Source organism: Nannobrachium achirus (genome assembly GCF_963921795.1).
Source record: "Nannobrachium achirus genome assembly, chromosome: 22".
Lineage (NCBI taxonomy): Eukaryota > Metazoa > Chordata > Actinopteri > Myctophiformes > Myctophidae > Nannobrachium > Nannobrachium achirus.
Window position 1 is genome coordinate 26,197,099 of NC_137829.1, and position 17,671 is coordinate 26,214,769.

At 41.5% G+C, this 17,671-nt stretch overlaps 1 protein-coding gene across 2 annotated transcripts in view; it reads left to right on the top strand.

The window, feature by feature from the left end:
• rapgef4a (Rap guanine nucleotide exchange factor 4a) overlaps positions 1-16,900 on the top strand; it is a gene marked incomplete at its 3' end in the record, with an annotated part of 40,079 nt that extends 23,179 nt beyond the window's left edge. The window contains exons 5-31 of one of the 2 annotated variants that reach the window (XM_080752568.1): positions 216-288; positions 1,472-1,536; positions 2,600-2,650; positions 2,778-2,884; positions 3,247-3,368; positions 3,634-3,817; positions 3,942-4,026; positions 5,610-5,670; positions 6,290-6,366; positions 6,491-6,637; positions 8,137-8,252; positions 9,842-9,927; positions 10,468-10,568; positions 10,862-11,005; positions 11,290-11,378; positions 11,722-11,752; positions 11,855-11,933; positions 12,430-12,576; positions 13,377-13,474; positions 13,970-14,095; positions 14,734-14,912; positions 15,312-15,402; positions 15,489-15,539; positions 15,791-15,878; positions 16,088-16,152; positions 16,247-16,301; positions 16,773-16,900. In XM_080752568.1, the coding sequence (XP_080608694.1) occupies positions 216-288; positions 1,472-1,536; positions 2,600-2,650; positions 2,778-2,884; positions 3,247-3,368; positions 3,634-3,817; positions 3,942-4,026; positions 5,610-5,670; positions 6,290-6,366; positions 6,491-6,637; positions 8,137-8,252; positions 9,842-9,927; positions 10,468-10,568; positions 10,862-11,005; positions 11,290-11,378; positions 11,722-11,752; positions 11,855-11,933; positions 12,430-12,576; positions 13,377-13,474; positions 13,970-14,095; positions 14,734-14,912; positions 15,312-15,402; positions 15,489-15,539; positions 15,791-15,878; positions 16,088-16,152; positions 16,247-16,301; positions 16,773-16,900 (2,646 nt within the window). Of the gene's footprint in view, positions 1-215; positions 289-1,471; positions 1,537-2,599; positions 2,651-2,777; positions 2,885-3,246; positions 3,369-3,633; positions 3,818-3,941; positions 4,027-5,609; positions 5,671-6,289; positions 6,367-6,490; positions 6,638-8,136; positions 8,253-9,841; positions 9,928-10,467; positions 10,569-10,849; positions 11,006-11,289; positions 11,379-11,721; positions 11,753-11,854; positions 11,934-12,429; positions 12,577-13,376; positions 13,475-13,969; positions 14,096-14,733; positions 14,913-15,311; positions 15,403-15,488; positions 15,540-15,790; positions 15,879-16,087; positions 16,153-16,246; positions 16,302-16,772 lie in introns of those variants that run through there. The other variant, XM_080752569.1, reaches the window with a different exon arrangement.
• Positions 16,901-17,671: the final 771 nt, after the last annotated feature.

Consider the following 17,671-nt stretch of genomic DNA (forward strand, 5'->3'; position numbering starts at 1 on the left):
TCTACTAAAAGCTTAGCACTTCACCTTCCTACTACTGTAGCTGTGTGTCTGAGCTGTATGGATTATTTAAGATTTAAGATTTTCCTTGTGACACCGCACAACCATTAACCAATGCAAGTAACACGATGTACAGCACATCTGGCATGAACTGTATTTGATACGTTTTATTACGACATTAATATTTAATGTTGCTTATGTTTTCCATGTCTCTGTAGAAGTACCGTCAGTGCATGGCTGGGCTGCTTGCTCCACCCTATGGTGTGATGGACAGTGGTCCCAACGGTGACAGTAAGTTCATTACAGGTCTGTCTATTTATTGCTCAGCAGTCAAAAAAATTAGATTTGACATATTTTAACAGTCAATTTAATGATATTATCCTTCACCATTTTTATCACCTGAATGTTTTTTTTTTATCCAAAAGACAAACATATTGAGTGTGACTGTGACATCATTATTAGTCCTTAATCTCAACTGTTATGCATTATTACATGCTTTATTGACACCATTCAATGGAGGCCAGGGCATTTATCATTGCAAGTGAAAGCAGTAGTGATCTACAGTAACTTTGCTCAAACATAGCAATTCAGGTAAGCTCAAAGCAACTCATCATAAAGGATGTCCAGCTCAGCTTCCCAACATTTTTCAGCAAGAAAATCAGACTAGTCTATAAAATGTGCTGCTTAAGGGATCATGTTGTATATGTAGCCATTTATGTATTGGCAGTCATCTACCAGTATATATACCAGTAAGTATGTATACTTACATTACAGAATCAAATATGATATTGACATTGTCTCAGCTTTTGGTGTGGTTCCACTTGCCCTTGTTAAAAAAAAGATATTTCTTTTTTAGATGTGTCGTCTCCAGTATGAACATGTATATTTCTGACATAGCTCTTTTTCAGCCTTCCGTGCAGTTCAGTGTTTCATTCTTATTCTTTTATCAGCAATCCGAATGCCATGTCTAAGAATAGCTGTCCAGTATATTTACACTTCAGTTGACAGTGACGTAGCACGCCTGACTGATTATGCTGTTTGTCCTGTAGGGTACAATACAAGCTTAGTAACCACAAATCCCGTTTGGTTTAGTCACATACAGAATGAGAGGAATAGCTTATTCCCAAGGAACATGTCTGAATAAAATGTCATTTTGCTCTGTACGTTTACGTTATAAGAATTTGTAGCAAACCTTTGTTCCTTTATAACAGCGAATGAGTGATGAGTGATTCACATGTCAATAGAATACATTTGACTGCTGGCTTTAATATTAACAGAGGATAGACCAAAACATTTATGGAAATATCTTCTGAAGAGTACATTCTAAATCTACCGACTTTTGTTTGTTTATCGTTCATTCGAATTATTTTGTAATTATGTTGTCATTGTTTTACCTTACTTTAAAGTCAATGTGTATGGTCTTCGATTCAATAATGAATAATGGGAATTTTGTTTCCCACTTTTTCTCATTCAGGAATGCCGGACAAAGAGAACATAAGGAACAGTACATTTGGTTCACTGTCCAAACATCAGAATAAGGTAGATTTTCCACAAAAGTTGATCTTTTACAGAATTCTTAAAGAAATCATCATGCATTGATTTATTGGTCTGTTTTCTATGGTATAGTTTTCACACCTTGTTGAGTTGCTGAGGGGTTGCTATGGAGATGAGATGTTTGTTTACAGCTTTTATGTCTTTACGGCCCTGTCTCCCAATTCCCATAGATACACTCTGGACTGTTTGCTCCTTGCCTACAGCCGACTTGCCTGATATAACAAGATCCTTTTTTTGTTACCCACTTCTCCAGGAGCCGTGTACAGAAATAAATCTGGAATGCAGAGTTTGTTTAACGTTTGTCTAAATATAAACACGTTTGCTGTGGAGGTCTTGTTTCCCGCCATAATAGTTCCTGTCCCACCTTGCCCCTGTGGTCATTTCCTTGCTTTACAGCCCTGATAACATGGCACTTCTCTCCAGATTTATTGTGGCTTGTTCTTGTTCCTCCGTGGTGGGGGAGGTTAGACAGAGCCTGGCCAAAACAAGGTCTGGAAGATATATGCTGCAAAAATGCCATTTATTGCAAAAACATGGCCAACTAGATGTCTCTGTTAAGCCAAATTCTACATTATGTCAGTTACAGTACATCGATTACAATAATTGTGTTATGTAATTCTGAAATATACTTCATAACCATATAAATAAGTTAATGAGCTCAACCAGGGCTAATTCATTGATTAATAAATCATGAGGAGACTTCACACGCACGCACGCACGCACGCACGCACGCACGCACGCACGCACTCACGCACACACTCAAACAAGTAGATTTATATTCAATCAGATATAATCAGGTATTAAATTAACTCAAATAGGGTAAAAAGAATGTATAGTATTTTACAATTAGTAGCAAAAACACTGGTTATTACAGCAACTTATGTATATGTGTTGTTCTGATGTCTTTTAATGTCATCTGTGTTTCATTTAATTGTTAATTACATTCATTTTTGTGGTTTTGACTTGAGTTTCACGACCACTTCAACTTCAATGTTCTTGTCTTTCATGCCATTTTCCCCATGCCATTTCATTTTATTTTATTTTGCAGAATGCATTAATTGAAAGTCCAGCCAAACCACAACTTAAATCCATTCCTCAGGTAGTTGACATGATCACATCATTATACTGTGGCAATAGATCAGGAAAACCACTGGCCTCTATGCTATAACTAGTGCTAAACAGCACTATTGTGATACCAGAGGCTTGTGTCTCCTCTCTCCTGGCAGGTGCCCTCAGAGAAGATCCTGAGGGCAGGGACGGTTCTTCGTAATGCCATTCTGTCCAGGGCTCCTCACATGATCAGAGACCGGAAGTACCATCTGAAGACGTACAGGTGAGCTGGGTTCTTATCGCTGTTTAATTAGTTCAGTATCTTCTCTTTTGCTGTATTGCACGTGGATGCATGGTGTGCATCACATCCCATAATATCGTCGCTGTCGGGCAGAAACCTTTTATCTCCAAGTTTCAAATGTGTACATAGTTTTGCAAAGTAAAGCACTGCTTCATCATATGGCCATTGCACAAAAGTAGTGAAAACAGCTGATCTACCGCGAGGCGCTGTGTGCTTGTAGATCGGCTGTTTTCACTAGTTTAAATCATTTTAAAAATGATAAATATACAAAACAAACTGTTTTGGACATACAAGGTTTCCACCCAACAACGACGATATACTATGAGTTGCTCTGTGTCTCATAGGCGGTGTTGCGTGGGGACAGAGTTGGTTGATTGGCAGATGCTGCAGAGCTCCTGTGTCCACTCTCGCATTCAAGCTGTAGGCATGTGGCAGGTGCTCTTGGAAGAGGGAGTTCTCAACCATGGTGAGTGTGTTACCCCAAGTGTGTGTGTGTGTGTGTGTGTGTGTGTGTGTGTGTGTGTGTGTGTGTGTGTGTGTGTGTGTGTGTGTGTGTGTGTGTGTGTGTGTGTGTGTGTGTGCGTGCGTGTGTGTGTGTGTGTGTGTGCGTGTGTGTGTGTGTGTGTGCATTTGTGCGTGTTGGGAGTGCATATATGTATACACATGTAAGAGGGGAACGCAAAAGCATTGTCAATGATGGACTTGTGTTCAATCTCTGTGTTGGGATGCAGTGGACCAGGAGCTGAGCTTCCACGACAAGTATTTTTTCTACCGTTTTCTGGATGACGAAGTGGAAGACGCTCCTTTTCCCACTGAGGAGGAGATGAACGAGAGCCTAGAAGAGCTCCAAGATACTCTCCTCCTCCTCTCACAGATTGGTCCCGACGCCCACATGAGAATGATTCTGAGAAAGCAGTAAGGCCCAGTTGCAATAATAGTCTGTGGGCGTCTCTGCCAGTCAAGGTTGAAAGTTGATTAGTGTGATTGTGTTTAGGGCCTAATTCTTTTTTTAAATGACTGTCTTCTACCTGTTCTCCAGACCAGGGGAGAGGACGGCGGATGATTTGGAGATCATTTATGAAGAATTGGTCCATATAAAAGCCTTATCTCATCTATCTACCACTGTGAGTACTGATTCTGTGCCTGTGTGTGCATAGACAACCAGTCAACCTGCTGAATCTGTCTCTGTCCCCCTGGCACAGCCATCTTACAAATCAGTTTATGACGTACTCCAAATCTCCCCATTTTAATTGCCTGCAGCACATATTTGTACAGTACAGTTGTTGTTAAATGAGTGCTGATAAAGACTGACCATCGTCACCTATTTAGCTAGAAAGATGTGCTCAGTAGAGCGCAAATCTCTGCCAGAAGGTATGCACTATTTATAAAACTGTAGCATTTTATGCGGTTTACATTTCTGCCTACAGCCATGAAAGAGTAGCATGGCATGTGATTACCAGTTGTACATCATCTCTATTGTCTTCCTCCCGGCATATCCCGTATCACCCATGGTGGATTTATTTTCAAATCCAGCATGCTTGTTCAGCAACTCTACATGTCTGTAATTTCATGGTGCTGTGATAGGCTACCGTGTATACATTTCTGTTGAAGGTTTTGCCGAGCGTTGGCGCACCAAACTCTGTAAAAGTGATTGATTGATTGTATTAGCTCATAAATTTACAGGTAGGTACAAACACAATATAAATCATTCCCACGATAACTCATAAAGTATAATGAAATACTTATTTCCAATGTGGTTCTATCAGTGTGCCTAGGTGGCAAACCACCATTAATATAAGCGGTTAAAGACTGACCATTCCGGTGTTGACCTAACATCGGCTTGTACTAGCGACCTTGCATGTCTGCAACTGGCTCGGAAATTGGGGTCCTTGACCTACTGTCATTGTGCACCAGCAATATGATGCTGATTGGCCTATATGAGATTATCTGTGGATAGCAGGGGTCATCGCCATGCTGGCATGTGGTGGACATTTTCTACTGTCAAATGGACCCGTAGGGTATTTAGGAGTTATAGGGGTCCTTAGAAATAAAAGGTTTGAGAACCACTGTACCAGTGGTCTCCTAATGTGCATTACATACTGTAGTGTCATAGTGAGGAAAAAAAAACAAAAAAAACACAGCATCTAATATTTGTCACAGATGAAGTCTTGCCGTGTACAGACATATTGATGACCCCTGGCGGACGGACGGACGCACGCACGCACGCACGCACGCACGCACACACACACACACACACACATACACACACACACCCACACACACACACACACACACACGCACGCACGCACGCACACACACACACACACACACACACACACCACACACACACACACACACACACACACACACACACACACACACACACACACACACACACACACACAAACACACAGCAATCACATTATCTTATGAGATAATCATGATTAGATTAATATATATTTTTTGTTTTAATTAAAGTTTAATTAAAACATTTACATAACAAAATTGACTATTTATTGAATTAGTTTAGCTACTGTTGTGCACAGTTATGGAACTGAAGAATTTGAGGCGTTAAACTATAGTAGTATGATATATTGCTTTGGCTGGTTTAATCTTTTATGGTGGTGTGGTTGTTGAATACTGCAGTATAAGTATAAAAAGTAAGTAAAATGTTCCAATGCTATTCCTGTATACTGTGTATTTACAGGTAAAGAGAGAATTGGCTGGAGTGCTGATATTTGAGTCTCATGCCAAAGCAGGAACAGTGTGTAAGTAACCCTATGATAATCCTGGTGACATGGGTATGGTAGCATAGGCGATTATAAATACTTTGATTCAGCGGCTAAATTAATCCCACAGATCCCAGATTAGGCTAGATACCAAATGCTTTACTATCAGTAAACATTAATGTAAACTGTCATTAGTCTGAGATTATTTGAAGCTGTTTGTGTGAACTGATGTGAAACACATTAAAGGGATAGTTCACCCAAAGAATTACTTAGTTTCTATCGATTACTCACCCCATGGAGATTTGAATTCATGGACATTTCCCTATGGAGACACAAAGAGTGTCTTTGGAGTCTCCAAATTTAGGAATTTGACAAAACCAACAAATATCCATGAAGTCTCCATGGAGTGAGTAATCGTTAGAAAATAAGTCATTTTGGCGGTGAACTACTCCTTAACCCTGGCACCCCTATTTTGGGAATGTTATTATGGGTGAAATATAAGAAATTAATTAATTAAAATGTTCATTTCGCTAATTAAATAGCAGATCTACAATCTTACAAACCATCACTTGAGCTCCAAGATCTGTTATTGTCCAGATTTGTTGTATGGCAAAGTATATGGAGCTTAACGTGGTTAATTCTATCTTTTTCTTTCCAGTGTTCAACCAAGGGGAGGAAGGCACATCATGGTACATTATCCTCAAGGGCTCAGTCAATGTTGTCATATATGGAAAAGTAGGTGTTAATCCAATGAAACCACATAGGCTGTTTGAACACATTCAAGCTGATGCATATAACACATTACTATTTGTCACCCCAGAATATGTAATATTGTCTCTAAAATGTGTGATCCACACAGGGGGTTGTTTGCACATTACATGAAGGAGATGACTTTGGGAAGCTTGCTCTTGTCAACGATGCGCCCCGTGCTGCTTCCATTGTCTTGCGAGAAGATAATTGTCACTTTCTGAGAGTGGACAAGGAGGACTTCAACAGGATCTTGAGGGTGAGTCTCTCATTGTGCTTGCTTTGTAAATGCAATCTGCAATATTGGCAATAGAATTGTCTCTATTGCCCTCTGTTGGTTGAGGCACAGCATTACAGGTATATTTTGTATAATTACTGTTGATGGTAATATCAAGTTCAGCACCTTTTTAATCACTAATACTAATAATAATACATAAAGTCACTTATGTAACTTAAAGCTAGACTTAACAGACATACCTTAAAACAACTATTAACCTGCCCTGGCCAATGCACCATCTGCATGCACAGTATCATTCTTAAAAAAAAGGGGAAAAAAAACAAGAAAAAAAAACATTGGTTTCATTTATACATACTCTGAGTTACAAATAGATTAAAAACACACGAAAAATAGAATAAGAACACTGCAAATTTTACTCTCTGTTTTATCCTGGACGTGGGCTGGGATACAACTTGGAACTTGGAACTTGGAAGCAGATGATAGTTAGCTCAGAAGGAGATACGCAAGAGGCCCGGGTGTATGATGCTCATGCAGGTCTCCTCGCTGTGTGTGAACCTCCTGTTGGATCAGGCTGGCCTGTCTGTGGGCCCTCAGAATGCTGACCTCCAAACTCTGCTGGTCCACTGGACAAGCCAACTAATCCTTCCTGCTTAGTGACCAGCGAGCTGAGGTTACTGCCACTGCATGTGAAACGCTACACAGACATTTCTTAGAATGAGAGCAGAGACAAGATTATAGTAACGATGATGTAGTAAGATGATCATAAAGAAAGGTAAACATTTGTATTTCGCTCTACTGCCTGTTGCCTGTTGACAGTGAAACGGCAGAGACATACCCTATTACAAACCAGCTGAGTCAAGACCAGGTAGGTGAGACCCGAAGAGAATTACGAACAACTTGTCACTATGTTGCAAAAGTGATTAAGGTGGAGCATCTTTGGTAACTCCCACAGGGACCTGGGTTCAATTGTGACTCTGGCCTGGCCGGCAGTGTTTGTGGCTGGGAAGCTGGGCGAGAGATCATGTCCTTGTCACTGAACTAATGACCCCCTCTGGTTAGCCTGTTCAGTGGGGACGGAATCTGGCGGAGATAGCGTGAAGCTCTGCACACTCGACTCAGCCGGTTAAATGCCTCGCTGTCAGGTGAAAAGAAGCAGCTGGTGACTCCATGTGTGTATGTTAGGAGGCGCATTGTTTTTTGCACCAGTCCCATTGTCGACAGCAGAGGTTGGCAGCGACATAAGGCTGCATTGGGATTGTCATTTACTAAATTAGGGAAAATGCCAAAACAAAGTGATGATGGTTATTCAAGATTATATGGTAGTTCAAGGTCAGATCTTGAACAGTCACTTATTTTTCTGCTACAGAATTAATGACGTACGTGTGTGTGTGTGTGTGTGTGTGTGTGTGTGTGTGTGTGTGTGTGTGTGTGTGTGTGTGTGTGTGTGTGTGTGTGTGTGTGTGTGTGTGTGTGTGTGTGTGTGTGTGTGTGTGCGCGCGCACATGTGTGTTTGTGTCAAGGATGTGGAGGCCAACACGGTGCGTCTTAAGGAGCATGAGCAGGATGTTCTGGTCTTGGAGAAGAGTTCCGGCCGCACTCGCAACTCCATCCATGGAACCACCTCATCCCATTACAAGTAAATGTTCAAACAAGTTTCATACAGCTTGAAATGACAAGGTTCTATCTGATCTCAGAGCCACTTCAATTCTGTATTGTGTCATGCTTTCATGCAGTATTGTAAAACTTCACACACATTACATGAAGTAAGTTCTGTCTTACTGTAGCACATTGTACAGTTAAGTCAGGAACACCCACGTTAAAGTAGATTTAACCATTTATTGCAACAAATGGAATACAGTTAGACTTGCCAGCAGCGGATCTGTGATGTCATGATCAGCAGATCTGTGAATGAGGAAAGGATCTGACTGACAGCTGAAGCGGGCAAGGCTCACAGTACGTGTCCTGCATAAACTAACGCATAAGCTTCATTATGAAGCTGGCAAAAGTAGCAGGTGGTTCCCTGTATCCTGAACACATGCTAGCTGCTGCGGAGCTGGCCCACAGGCATTGGCCAACAAGCAGCTCAAACACATGCTGTAGTGAGCCAGAGAGAGAGGGGAAATGTGTCTCAAACAGAAGGCCTGATGCTGCCTCTTAGCCTGATTAGTTGCAGGTCTTTGAAAGCAAAGGTTTATGTGTGGCGGTACCTGGAAATCAATGTAATTGAGGCACACCTCCATGGCAGGAAGTTCATCACTAGCAGTTATCATTGTAAGATTAAAACCTGTTTTCATGAAAGGAATTGGTAGCTGCCTACAACAACATGTGTCACTTTAGTAAGGTCAGATCCATTCCATTAATGTAGTTTCCATATATTAAAAAAACATTGAACAAATGTAAGTGACATGGTGTTCACCCTTAATTATGGATTATCCTACCCTGAGAAGGCCACCTTATGCCTCCTTCAAATTATTATTATTTAAGGCACCTTCATTTCAGAAGATATAGCATAAAATGCTGCCTGCTATCTTCTGAATTGGATGGTCCTTACAGTCCTTGATGTCTGTCTGCCTTCGAATGCTGCCTTTCCATTTGAGACAGAGCCAAAGACGGCAGTGATTTTAATGGAGGCATCTGTGTGTCACTGTAGTGACATATTGGTAATGGTGGCCTGACTCCTGGGGAAAAGGCAGGCCTGGCAGGTCACAATCACTCGGCGTGGGTCGCCCTGTAATCAACTCCTCCTTACCCATATAACGGTGGCAAATGTGTCAACCTTCTCTTGTCCCCATGTAGTTGTGGAGACACAACACTAGCTTCCAGGTCTAACACTGTTAAGAAATGAAAACAAACATTGCCTGGCCTGTGTTTATCCTCCTTTCTTGAGTGTGTTGATCCATTTAACTCTGAAAGTGTTAAAAAGCTAAGACCTCTGTGATTGTAATGGCTAATATATACTCCGTTGTACGACGGGGTCTCATGACGAAAGTAGACGATCTAAAAGCTTGCTTCATGTCGCATTGCGACGCATTGTGAGCTTGTAGATCGTCTATTTTCTGTGAAGGACATCATCGTTAGACGAAGTGTAAATCTGTAGTTCAAGTTGTAAATGGAACAATGAGACAACCACAGACCTGGAAGAGTTGAGGGCCATAGCTGTATCATTAAGCCATATTTTCTTGATTAGCAGAGGATGTTCTTGATAAGTTCCTTCTATCTCTCCAGATACACTGTGATGTCAGGGGCACCGGAGAAGATCCTGGAGCATTTCCTTGAAATGATGCGATTGGACTCTCAATTCACAGAGTCAGGTACTGCACATAATGCAACATTCAATACAGCTTCTCAGAAGTATCTAATGTGAACTATCAATGTCATTAAGAATGTCATAAAGCAGTAAAGCTATAAGCCTCCACTCTCTCTCCCTGTACGTTGGACGTCTCCTCATGTGTGTGTGTGCTGTAGGGCATCGTATTCTCTGCTCTGACCTGTTTGTTCACATCTATAATTAGCCCTGCATCACAGAGCTGATGTAATTAGCAACGGCTGTGTGAACACTTATGGTTTTCATTTTCCAGCAGAGGCGACAGAGGAGCTGGGATCCGTGTGGATCTGAAAGGCCACAGTTTTAGCTTGCAGGTCTGACAAGACTTTGATGTGCTCTGGCATCACAGGTGCCTGACAAGACTGTTTCTCTCTGTCTCTTGCTTTCTCTCTCTCTCTCTCTCTCTCTCTCTCTCTCTCTCTCTCTCTCTCTCTCTCCCTCTCCCTCTCCCTCTCCCTCTCTCTCCCTCTCCCTCTCTCTCTCTCTCTCTCTCTCTCTTTCTCTCTCCCCCTCGGTCCCTTCACAGATCCAGCCCTGGATGACTTTGTGCTCATGCACTGTGTGTTCCTCTCCAACAGTCAACTTTGCCCAGTGCTCATGGCCCAATATCCTTTAATACTTTACGCTGTGTCTGTGTGAACAGAGCTTATCTCACCACAATTATGTTTTATCTTTTTTAATATTTAATTTATCAATTTAATGTAATTTAACTGATAATGGAAGTGTAACTTCCATGGAACTGTGTTAGCCTTACACAAATGTGCAGTCACACGTCATAGATGTGTCATAGACGCCTGACATCAGATAGGCCGTTTCTTACTTTGATCCCATTTGTTTCCTAGTTTCAATTATGTGTGTTTATCTTGTCTGTGCGACTGCAATGTTTTGGTTCTGGTCCTTAACGGCAGTGCACCTACCAGGCCCAGGCGCTGCAGGGCTCTGAGCAGGAGAAGCTGGACTACACCCTCAACAACAAGCGCAGGGTGATCCGCCTGGTACTGCAGTGGGCCTCTGTCCATGGAGATCACCTTCAGGAGGAAGACACCTCGGTTACCTTCCTAGAGGTCAGCCTCACATATTCATATGTAAATGTCACTGTATGACACCTCCTGTTATGTATAAGTCATCGAAACATTGACAGCAATACGAATACGGTGGAACATACCCATAGCCTTATTTAGTCAGAAAGGCAACAAAGTAGCATTTTGTCAACACTGCAACCATGAGGTCCATGTCTGATGTACTGCATTCCTTTTGCAGTGGTCACTCACAGTGACAGTTTAGCACACACATTGTCCGGTTGATGAGAATCTTTTTCCTGTCTTTTAGAGTGTGCTCTATTTTGCAGGAGTTTCTAGTGGCGGTGTCTGATGATGCCAAGGTGATTCCACCACTCAGGGATCAACTACCAGAGTTGGAGAGAATTGTGAAGCTAATGTAAGCATGTGTTGTTTTGTATGGTTGTGATACAGTAATGCCCCGTTGCACGCACAAAATAACAGATCCTGAAGCTCACAGCGTGTGGCATCTAATCCCCATTGTGAGCGTATACAGTCAGCTATTTCTGGCGACACCATCGTAGGACGAGAAATATAAATAAGGCTGGATTACACAATCAAGCTCAATTGTACACCCCCCCAAAAAAATCTGTATTTATTGGAATATCTTGTGATGATTTTTTGATGTTGATGTTGCATTTATTTTCCTAGAATAAAATGTTTTGTTTTCCTAAATAGAGGCTCAAAATACTGTTGCTCAATTGTAATTTATTCCGTTTCAGCATTGAAGATGCCAGATCATCACAGAAAAAGGTATTTACTGAAACAGTAAAACACACATTTTTCAAATCTAAAGTAAAAATATAAAAGCTTTTGCTAATTGGTGTTGGATATACTTGTTCTATCCTACTGAAGCACAAAATCCTACTGCGGCAGTTCAGTATGGGAGACGAGAGGCACCAGAAACGTCAGCCCATCAAGAGTAACGATGAAAGTAAGCTGGTGTCAGTCCTACAGGGTAAAAAGGTGGATTCATGACGATATACTGTAAAAAGGTGGATTCATGACAATATACTGTACACACACACACACACACACACACACAATCCTGACATAGGCCATGTTTGGCGATAAATTTATCTCGAAAAATGGGACATACACACGCACACCCACAAACACACAGGTGTATGTACTGTACACCTATGTACACACAAAAATACGTTTTAGGCTGTAAGAAAATCATGTTTACACTTCAAATAACCATTTGTTTGATTTATAAATGGCAGGATAATGACATTTAATGATTTGAACACTTAATGTTGAGTTGACCACTGTGGTTTACTCCTCAGTGTCTTGACAACTGGTTGTCATCAGTGATCAGTGAAGGGATGGGTGGGGACTTGTTAAAAATTCTCCTTCTTTTTTGCCCTTTCGCCATATCATTCCTCTTTGTTTATTGCCCTGTATGTGCTGCGCATATCTGCTTACAGTCCTCTTCAAGGTTTACTGTCCTGACCACACCTACACTACGATCCGGGTCGCCGTGTCCGCCTCGGTCAGCGAGGTCATCAGCGCCGTGGCCGATAAACTTGGGTCAGCGGAGGACCTCCTCCTGGTCAGCCTCAGTTCGGCGGGAGGTGAGAACGCTGGCAGCCACGTGTTAATCAAATGATGGAAGACGCTGCACAGTTCATCCATCCAGGGATTCCTCTATTTGCAGAGCACCCCGGATTGTGTTAAGCTCGTTAATCAGTCATGTAATTAATGAGAAACGAGTTGCTTTTGAACTGCTCTGAATGTCTGCTAGAGGTGCTAAAGCCCGATTTATTCTTGGTTACGCTCGGGTGTTGCACACCAAAAACAGCCATTCTACAAGCTCACAACGCATCGCAGCACGATACGTTGTGAGCTTGTAGAAATACTGTGTGCGCAAACTAAGTGTAACTTAACATCTGGGCAATGGGCCATGGACAAGCAGCTCAAGGGAAAACCTCGACTCAGTATTTCTTTCTTGGCTCCAACTCGTAACAGGCATGTGGCTGCCATTGGCTGGTACTTGTTGTATAGGTGTTCCACTGTCTCTGCCAAGAAGCACTAATTATTTGACCTACAATACTCCCCTCACCGGTGGCAAGTGAATCATTTCGGAACTGTTTGGAGATGGAAATGATACCATCATTTGTCTTTAGCTATGCAAGCCCAAATGAAAAATTCTAGTTTTCCCTGTTTAGCACAGTGTTTGCAGAGTTGGCACAAAAAAATAAAATAATCAATTATTTTGCCGACCTAGGGTGGTATGGAAGCTCTGCAAATGTGTCATGCATCATTAGTTCAAGAATATTCAAAGTACTGTAAAGAGCCATATCAGAGCTCTCTGTAGTGATACCATGTCTTTTCAGAAATTCCATTTGAAAATGTTTTGTTTTGTTTCTTTTAGATAAAGTCATCCTGAAACCCAATGATATTTCAGTGTTCTCCACACTCAGCATAAATGGACGTCTGTTTGTCTGCCCCAGGGATCAGCTAGATTCGCTGGTGCGTTAATGCCTCTGAAAAAAAAAAAACATTACTCAACACATTCTCACTTTGTACAGGCGGGCATTCAAACAGATTCAACTCCAGTAATTCACTGAGGGCCTGCCTCAAGTTGTACATCTCTAGCGTCTGTTAACATGACTGGTTAATCTTCCCACAATTTGTCATATAATCTACTATGTAACATTCAGTAAATACATACAGCTTATTGTATTGATTGATTGATTGATTGATATTGTCCATACATCTGCAATTTTAATATAAAAGTTGCAACCTTTATATTTACTTGCTCTGTTTTGATGTTCTTTTGTCACATGGAAACAAGGCGCAGCAAGAGCTATAGGACCAAAATATTTCAGTCAAATGGATATGACATTTCCCTGTTGACCTGTGCTAATCTTTACTGAATAACAATAGTTGTACAGATTGTAAACAACACATTCTACAATGTTTGGCTAGTAATGAATATACTGAATGATGTTTTCTGTGTTGCAGACGCCTTTACCTGAGCAGGAAGGTCCTTCTGTGGGATCCTTGGCTACATTTGAGTTGATGAGCTCTAAGGATGTGGCACTCCATATTACCCTTTATGACTGGGAGCTTTTCGACTGTGTACATGAGGTATAGCAGAAAATGCCAAGAAAAACCCATTTAGGCCTAGAATTATTTTATGCTTTAACTATTGAAAAATAGCAGATATACAAGCTCACAGTGCGGCACCTAGTACCACGCTGCTTGTAGCAATTATTTTGTTGTGAAATTCTTTGCAAATCTTTCAATATATGTATTTTTAAAGCGAACATTTGTAACACAAATTTTGCTTCTGGAGGTCCCTGGAACAACATATTTTGAGTAATTATGGGGGTCCTTGACATGAAAAAGTTTGAGAACCACTGATTTAGAAGAAGGCATCGATAGAATCGTGTCAAAAATAGTCAAAGACTTGCACAAATGTTCACGTGTGTATATCTGCTATTTTTTATAGTTAAAGAATAAAATAATGGTTAAAGTGGTTCAAATCTAAAGTGACACAGATTTGTGTTTAGGCCTAAATGGCTTAAAATAAATCAATTATATGACCTGCTCTAATTGTCTTCTATAGATACCAGGGGTTGGTGGTAAATCATATACGTAGTAAATGTTTTCTTTATTTCAAGCATATAGCTTGCGTATATTTTACTTGACCTCATCTGATGTTGCCCACTGCAGAATGAGTCTGACAACTGGGTCTTTTTGGTATGCATGTGATGTTCCAACAGCATGAACTCATCTATCACACGTTCGGGAGGCAGAACTTCAAGAGGACCACGGCCAATCTGGATCTGTTCCTGCGGAGGTTCAATGAGATCCAGTTGTGGGTGATCACAGAGGTCTGTCTGTGCTCGCAGCTCAGCAAACGAGTGCAGCTTCTCAAGAAGTTTATCAAGATCGCTGCCCAGTGAGTGGCCCTTTTCCTGTTCCTTAACATAACATAACATAACAGCATAACATGGTGTCGGCGGAAAGGTTAATCAAATGTGTATAACTACAATAGGAATGACTACATTTGCCATACATAGCCTTTGACCTATGAACTATGAAGAACTATGCAGTAATTATATTGTGTGTGTGTGTGTGTGTGTGTGTGTGTGTGTGTGTGTGTGTGTGTGTGTGTGTGTGTGTGTGTGTGTGTGTGTGTGTGTGTGTGTGTGTGTGTGTGTGTGTGTGTGTGTGTGTGTGTGTGTGTGTATTTGAAATGGTATTGAAGTACTAATAAATAATTGCTGTGGGACAATCAGAGTTTACTAACTATGGGAAATGTTTTAATAATACCAATGTCTCATAATGTCTTTCATAGCTGTAAGGAGTACAGGAATCTGAACTCCTTCTTTGCCATCATCATGGGAATGAGTAATCCAGCAGTGAGCAGACTGAGTCAGACATGGGAGGTGAGTGTCTGTCTATCATCTGCACCTGCTCAAGATTATAGACATTTAAGCTGTCTGTTAACCTCCCCTATCATCTATGTTGACAGAAACTTCCAAGCAAATTCAAGAGGTTTTATGGGGAATTTGAAAACTTGATGGTAAGTTGAGTCATTTTTTAGCCCCTTTCTTGACTCTCTCCTTCACGTGAGCTCATCTACATGTATCTAGTCAGTGTGTGCTTTTGGTTTCCGTCCAGGCAGTTATTGAGTTGAATCTCAGCATTTGTGCTCTGTCAACCTGTCATTGTGGTAATCTATGAATCAGGGCACTGTTAGCCTCGGCCACCGCTGTGATGTGTCCACTTAACACGGTGATAGGACATCTCAGAACAGTGCGACTGTTTCCACAGGACCCGTCCAGGAACCACCGGGCGTACCGTCTGACTGTTGCCAAGCTGGAGCCACCCATCATTCCCTTCATGCCGCTGTTGATCAAAGGTCAGAGATTGCACAGCTCGCCTAGCACTGCCGTGACCTTTCTCTGGTGTACTGCAGTTAGAAGAGTCATGGTGTTTTCGATTCAGTTATAGCTTCATATAATCTACCCGTAGAGCAGAGACACTACACGAGGAGTGGTTTATTGTGGCGACGTTTTGTTTTGCTCTTACTTGATCTAACATGCAAACTCCTGTCCTTTATTTTTCAAGACATGACATTCACTCATGAGGGCAACAAGACGTTTATAGACAATCTGGTCAATTTTGAGAAAATGGTAAGGCAATGAATTTGACATCCTTTTTAAAGCAACCTACAGTATTAGATTGGTTTCCCCTTTGCTGATTGTAGCGGTCTACTTTGTTTTGCAGCGTATGATTGCTAACACAGTAAAGATCGTGAGATACTGCAGGAGCCAGCCATTCAGTAAGTCAACACTCTGCTACGTGATCCTTACATTAACTAAATTAATTGGTATGAAAAGGGTTGGGGTGCCCTGGTAAGTTCAACCACATAACTGCAATGCCCCCGGTTCAGTTCTGACCTGGGACCTGTGTTGCGTCACATGTTGTCCATTCTCCCAACCATCACTCTCCTGCCTATAAAGTATGACATGTAGTAAATGCTACACTGATGCCAGATCATCTGTCAAACTAAGACTTGTGTCTCCTTGTCTGCTTCAGTGGTTCAGGTGTAATTTATGCTTCGTCGTACAACAGTGCCGCACACCAAAAATGGCCCATATACAAGTTCACAATGCACCGTCGTGACATGTTTAGAGCTTTATCACCTATTTTCAGTGCACGACACCGTTGTACGATGAAGTACAAACCACCAGGCAAGCATAATTTATGACAATATTCTGATGCTTAATGACACGATTCTCCACCCGTTCAGGTCCAGATACCTCTTTGGCCAGTAAGAATCACCCAGAGGTGCGGACCCACGTGCGCCAGTTTAGCGTGATTGACAACCAAAGGACCCTTACCCAGCTCTCTCATGGACTTGAGCCTCGCAGGTCTTGAGGAAGACTTGGGAGAACAAGGTGTTGAATGCTGATGCCTCTGCACCACAAGAAACAAGCTTGCTTTGTATGAATTTACTTGCACAGAAACAGTTGTATGGAGACCATGACTTAAGCAACAACTATATATTATTTCTGATACTCTCATGCAAGCATTAGGTTTGGGCTGATCCGTCAACTCACTGCCCAGTTATCAACATAATGTCAAAGTCACCTACAGTAAAGCCCTTTGCACACAGGACAGTTGCGTTTTTTTTCGTTTGCTGCATGAATAAAACGCATTGGATTTGGTGTGCAAGGCTGTGCGGAATCGGCGCTGCGGATCCCAAAAGGAGTCATAAAAGGAGTGATGAGTTTTTTACCGCATGCGACAAGACGCACGAATCGAACTGGGTTCGATCGAGAAAAAAACGCACGGCCGCAGCCACTCGTCGCACTCTAATTCGGAGCCGGTGTGCATGAGGTCATAGAGAATCATTGTTTTCTTTTCAAAAAATTATATTGTCCGTTTTATCCGTGCGGTTAAACGCGCCTGTGTGCAAAGGGCTTAACTAAAGGCACAATCCAGAAAACTGGTCTTTCAGCTTATGTATTTGAGTATTGTAACATTTCAGGTGTAAACATGTATATGCTAATTCTCTAAATGTGCAAATCCTCAATATTTCTGATATTATGTTATTTTGTATCTTTTGTATCAGATTATATTTATAAATATTTGAGTTTGTCTTTCATTATGTTGTAAGATGTACACATAAGTATTTATTTTGATCTC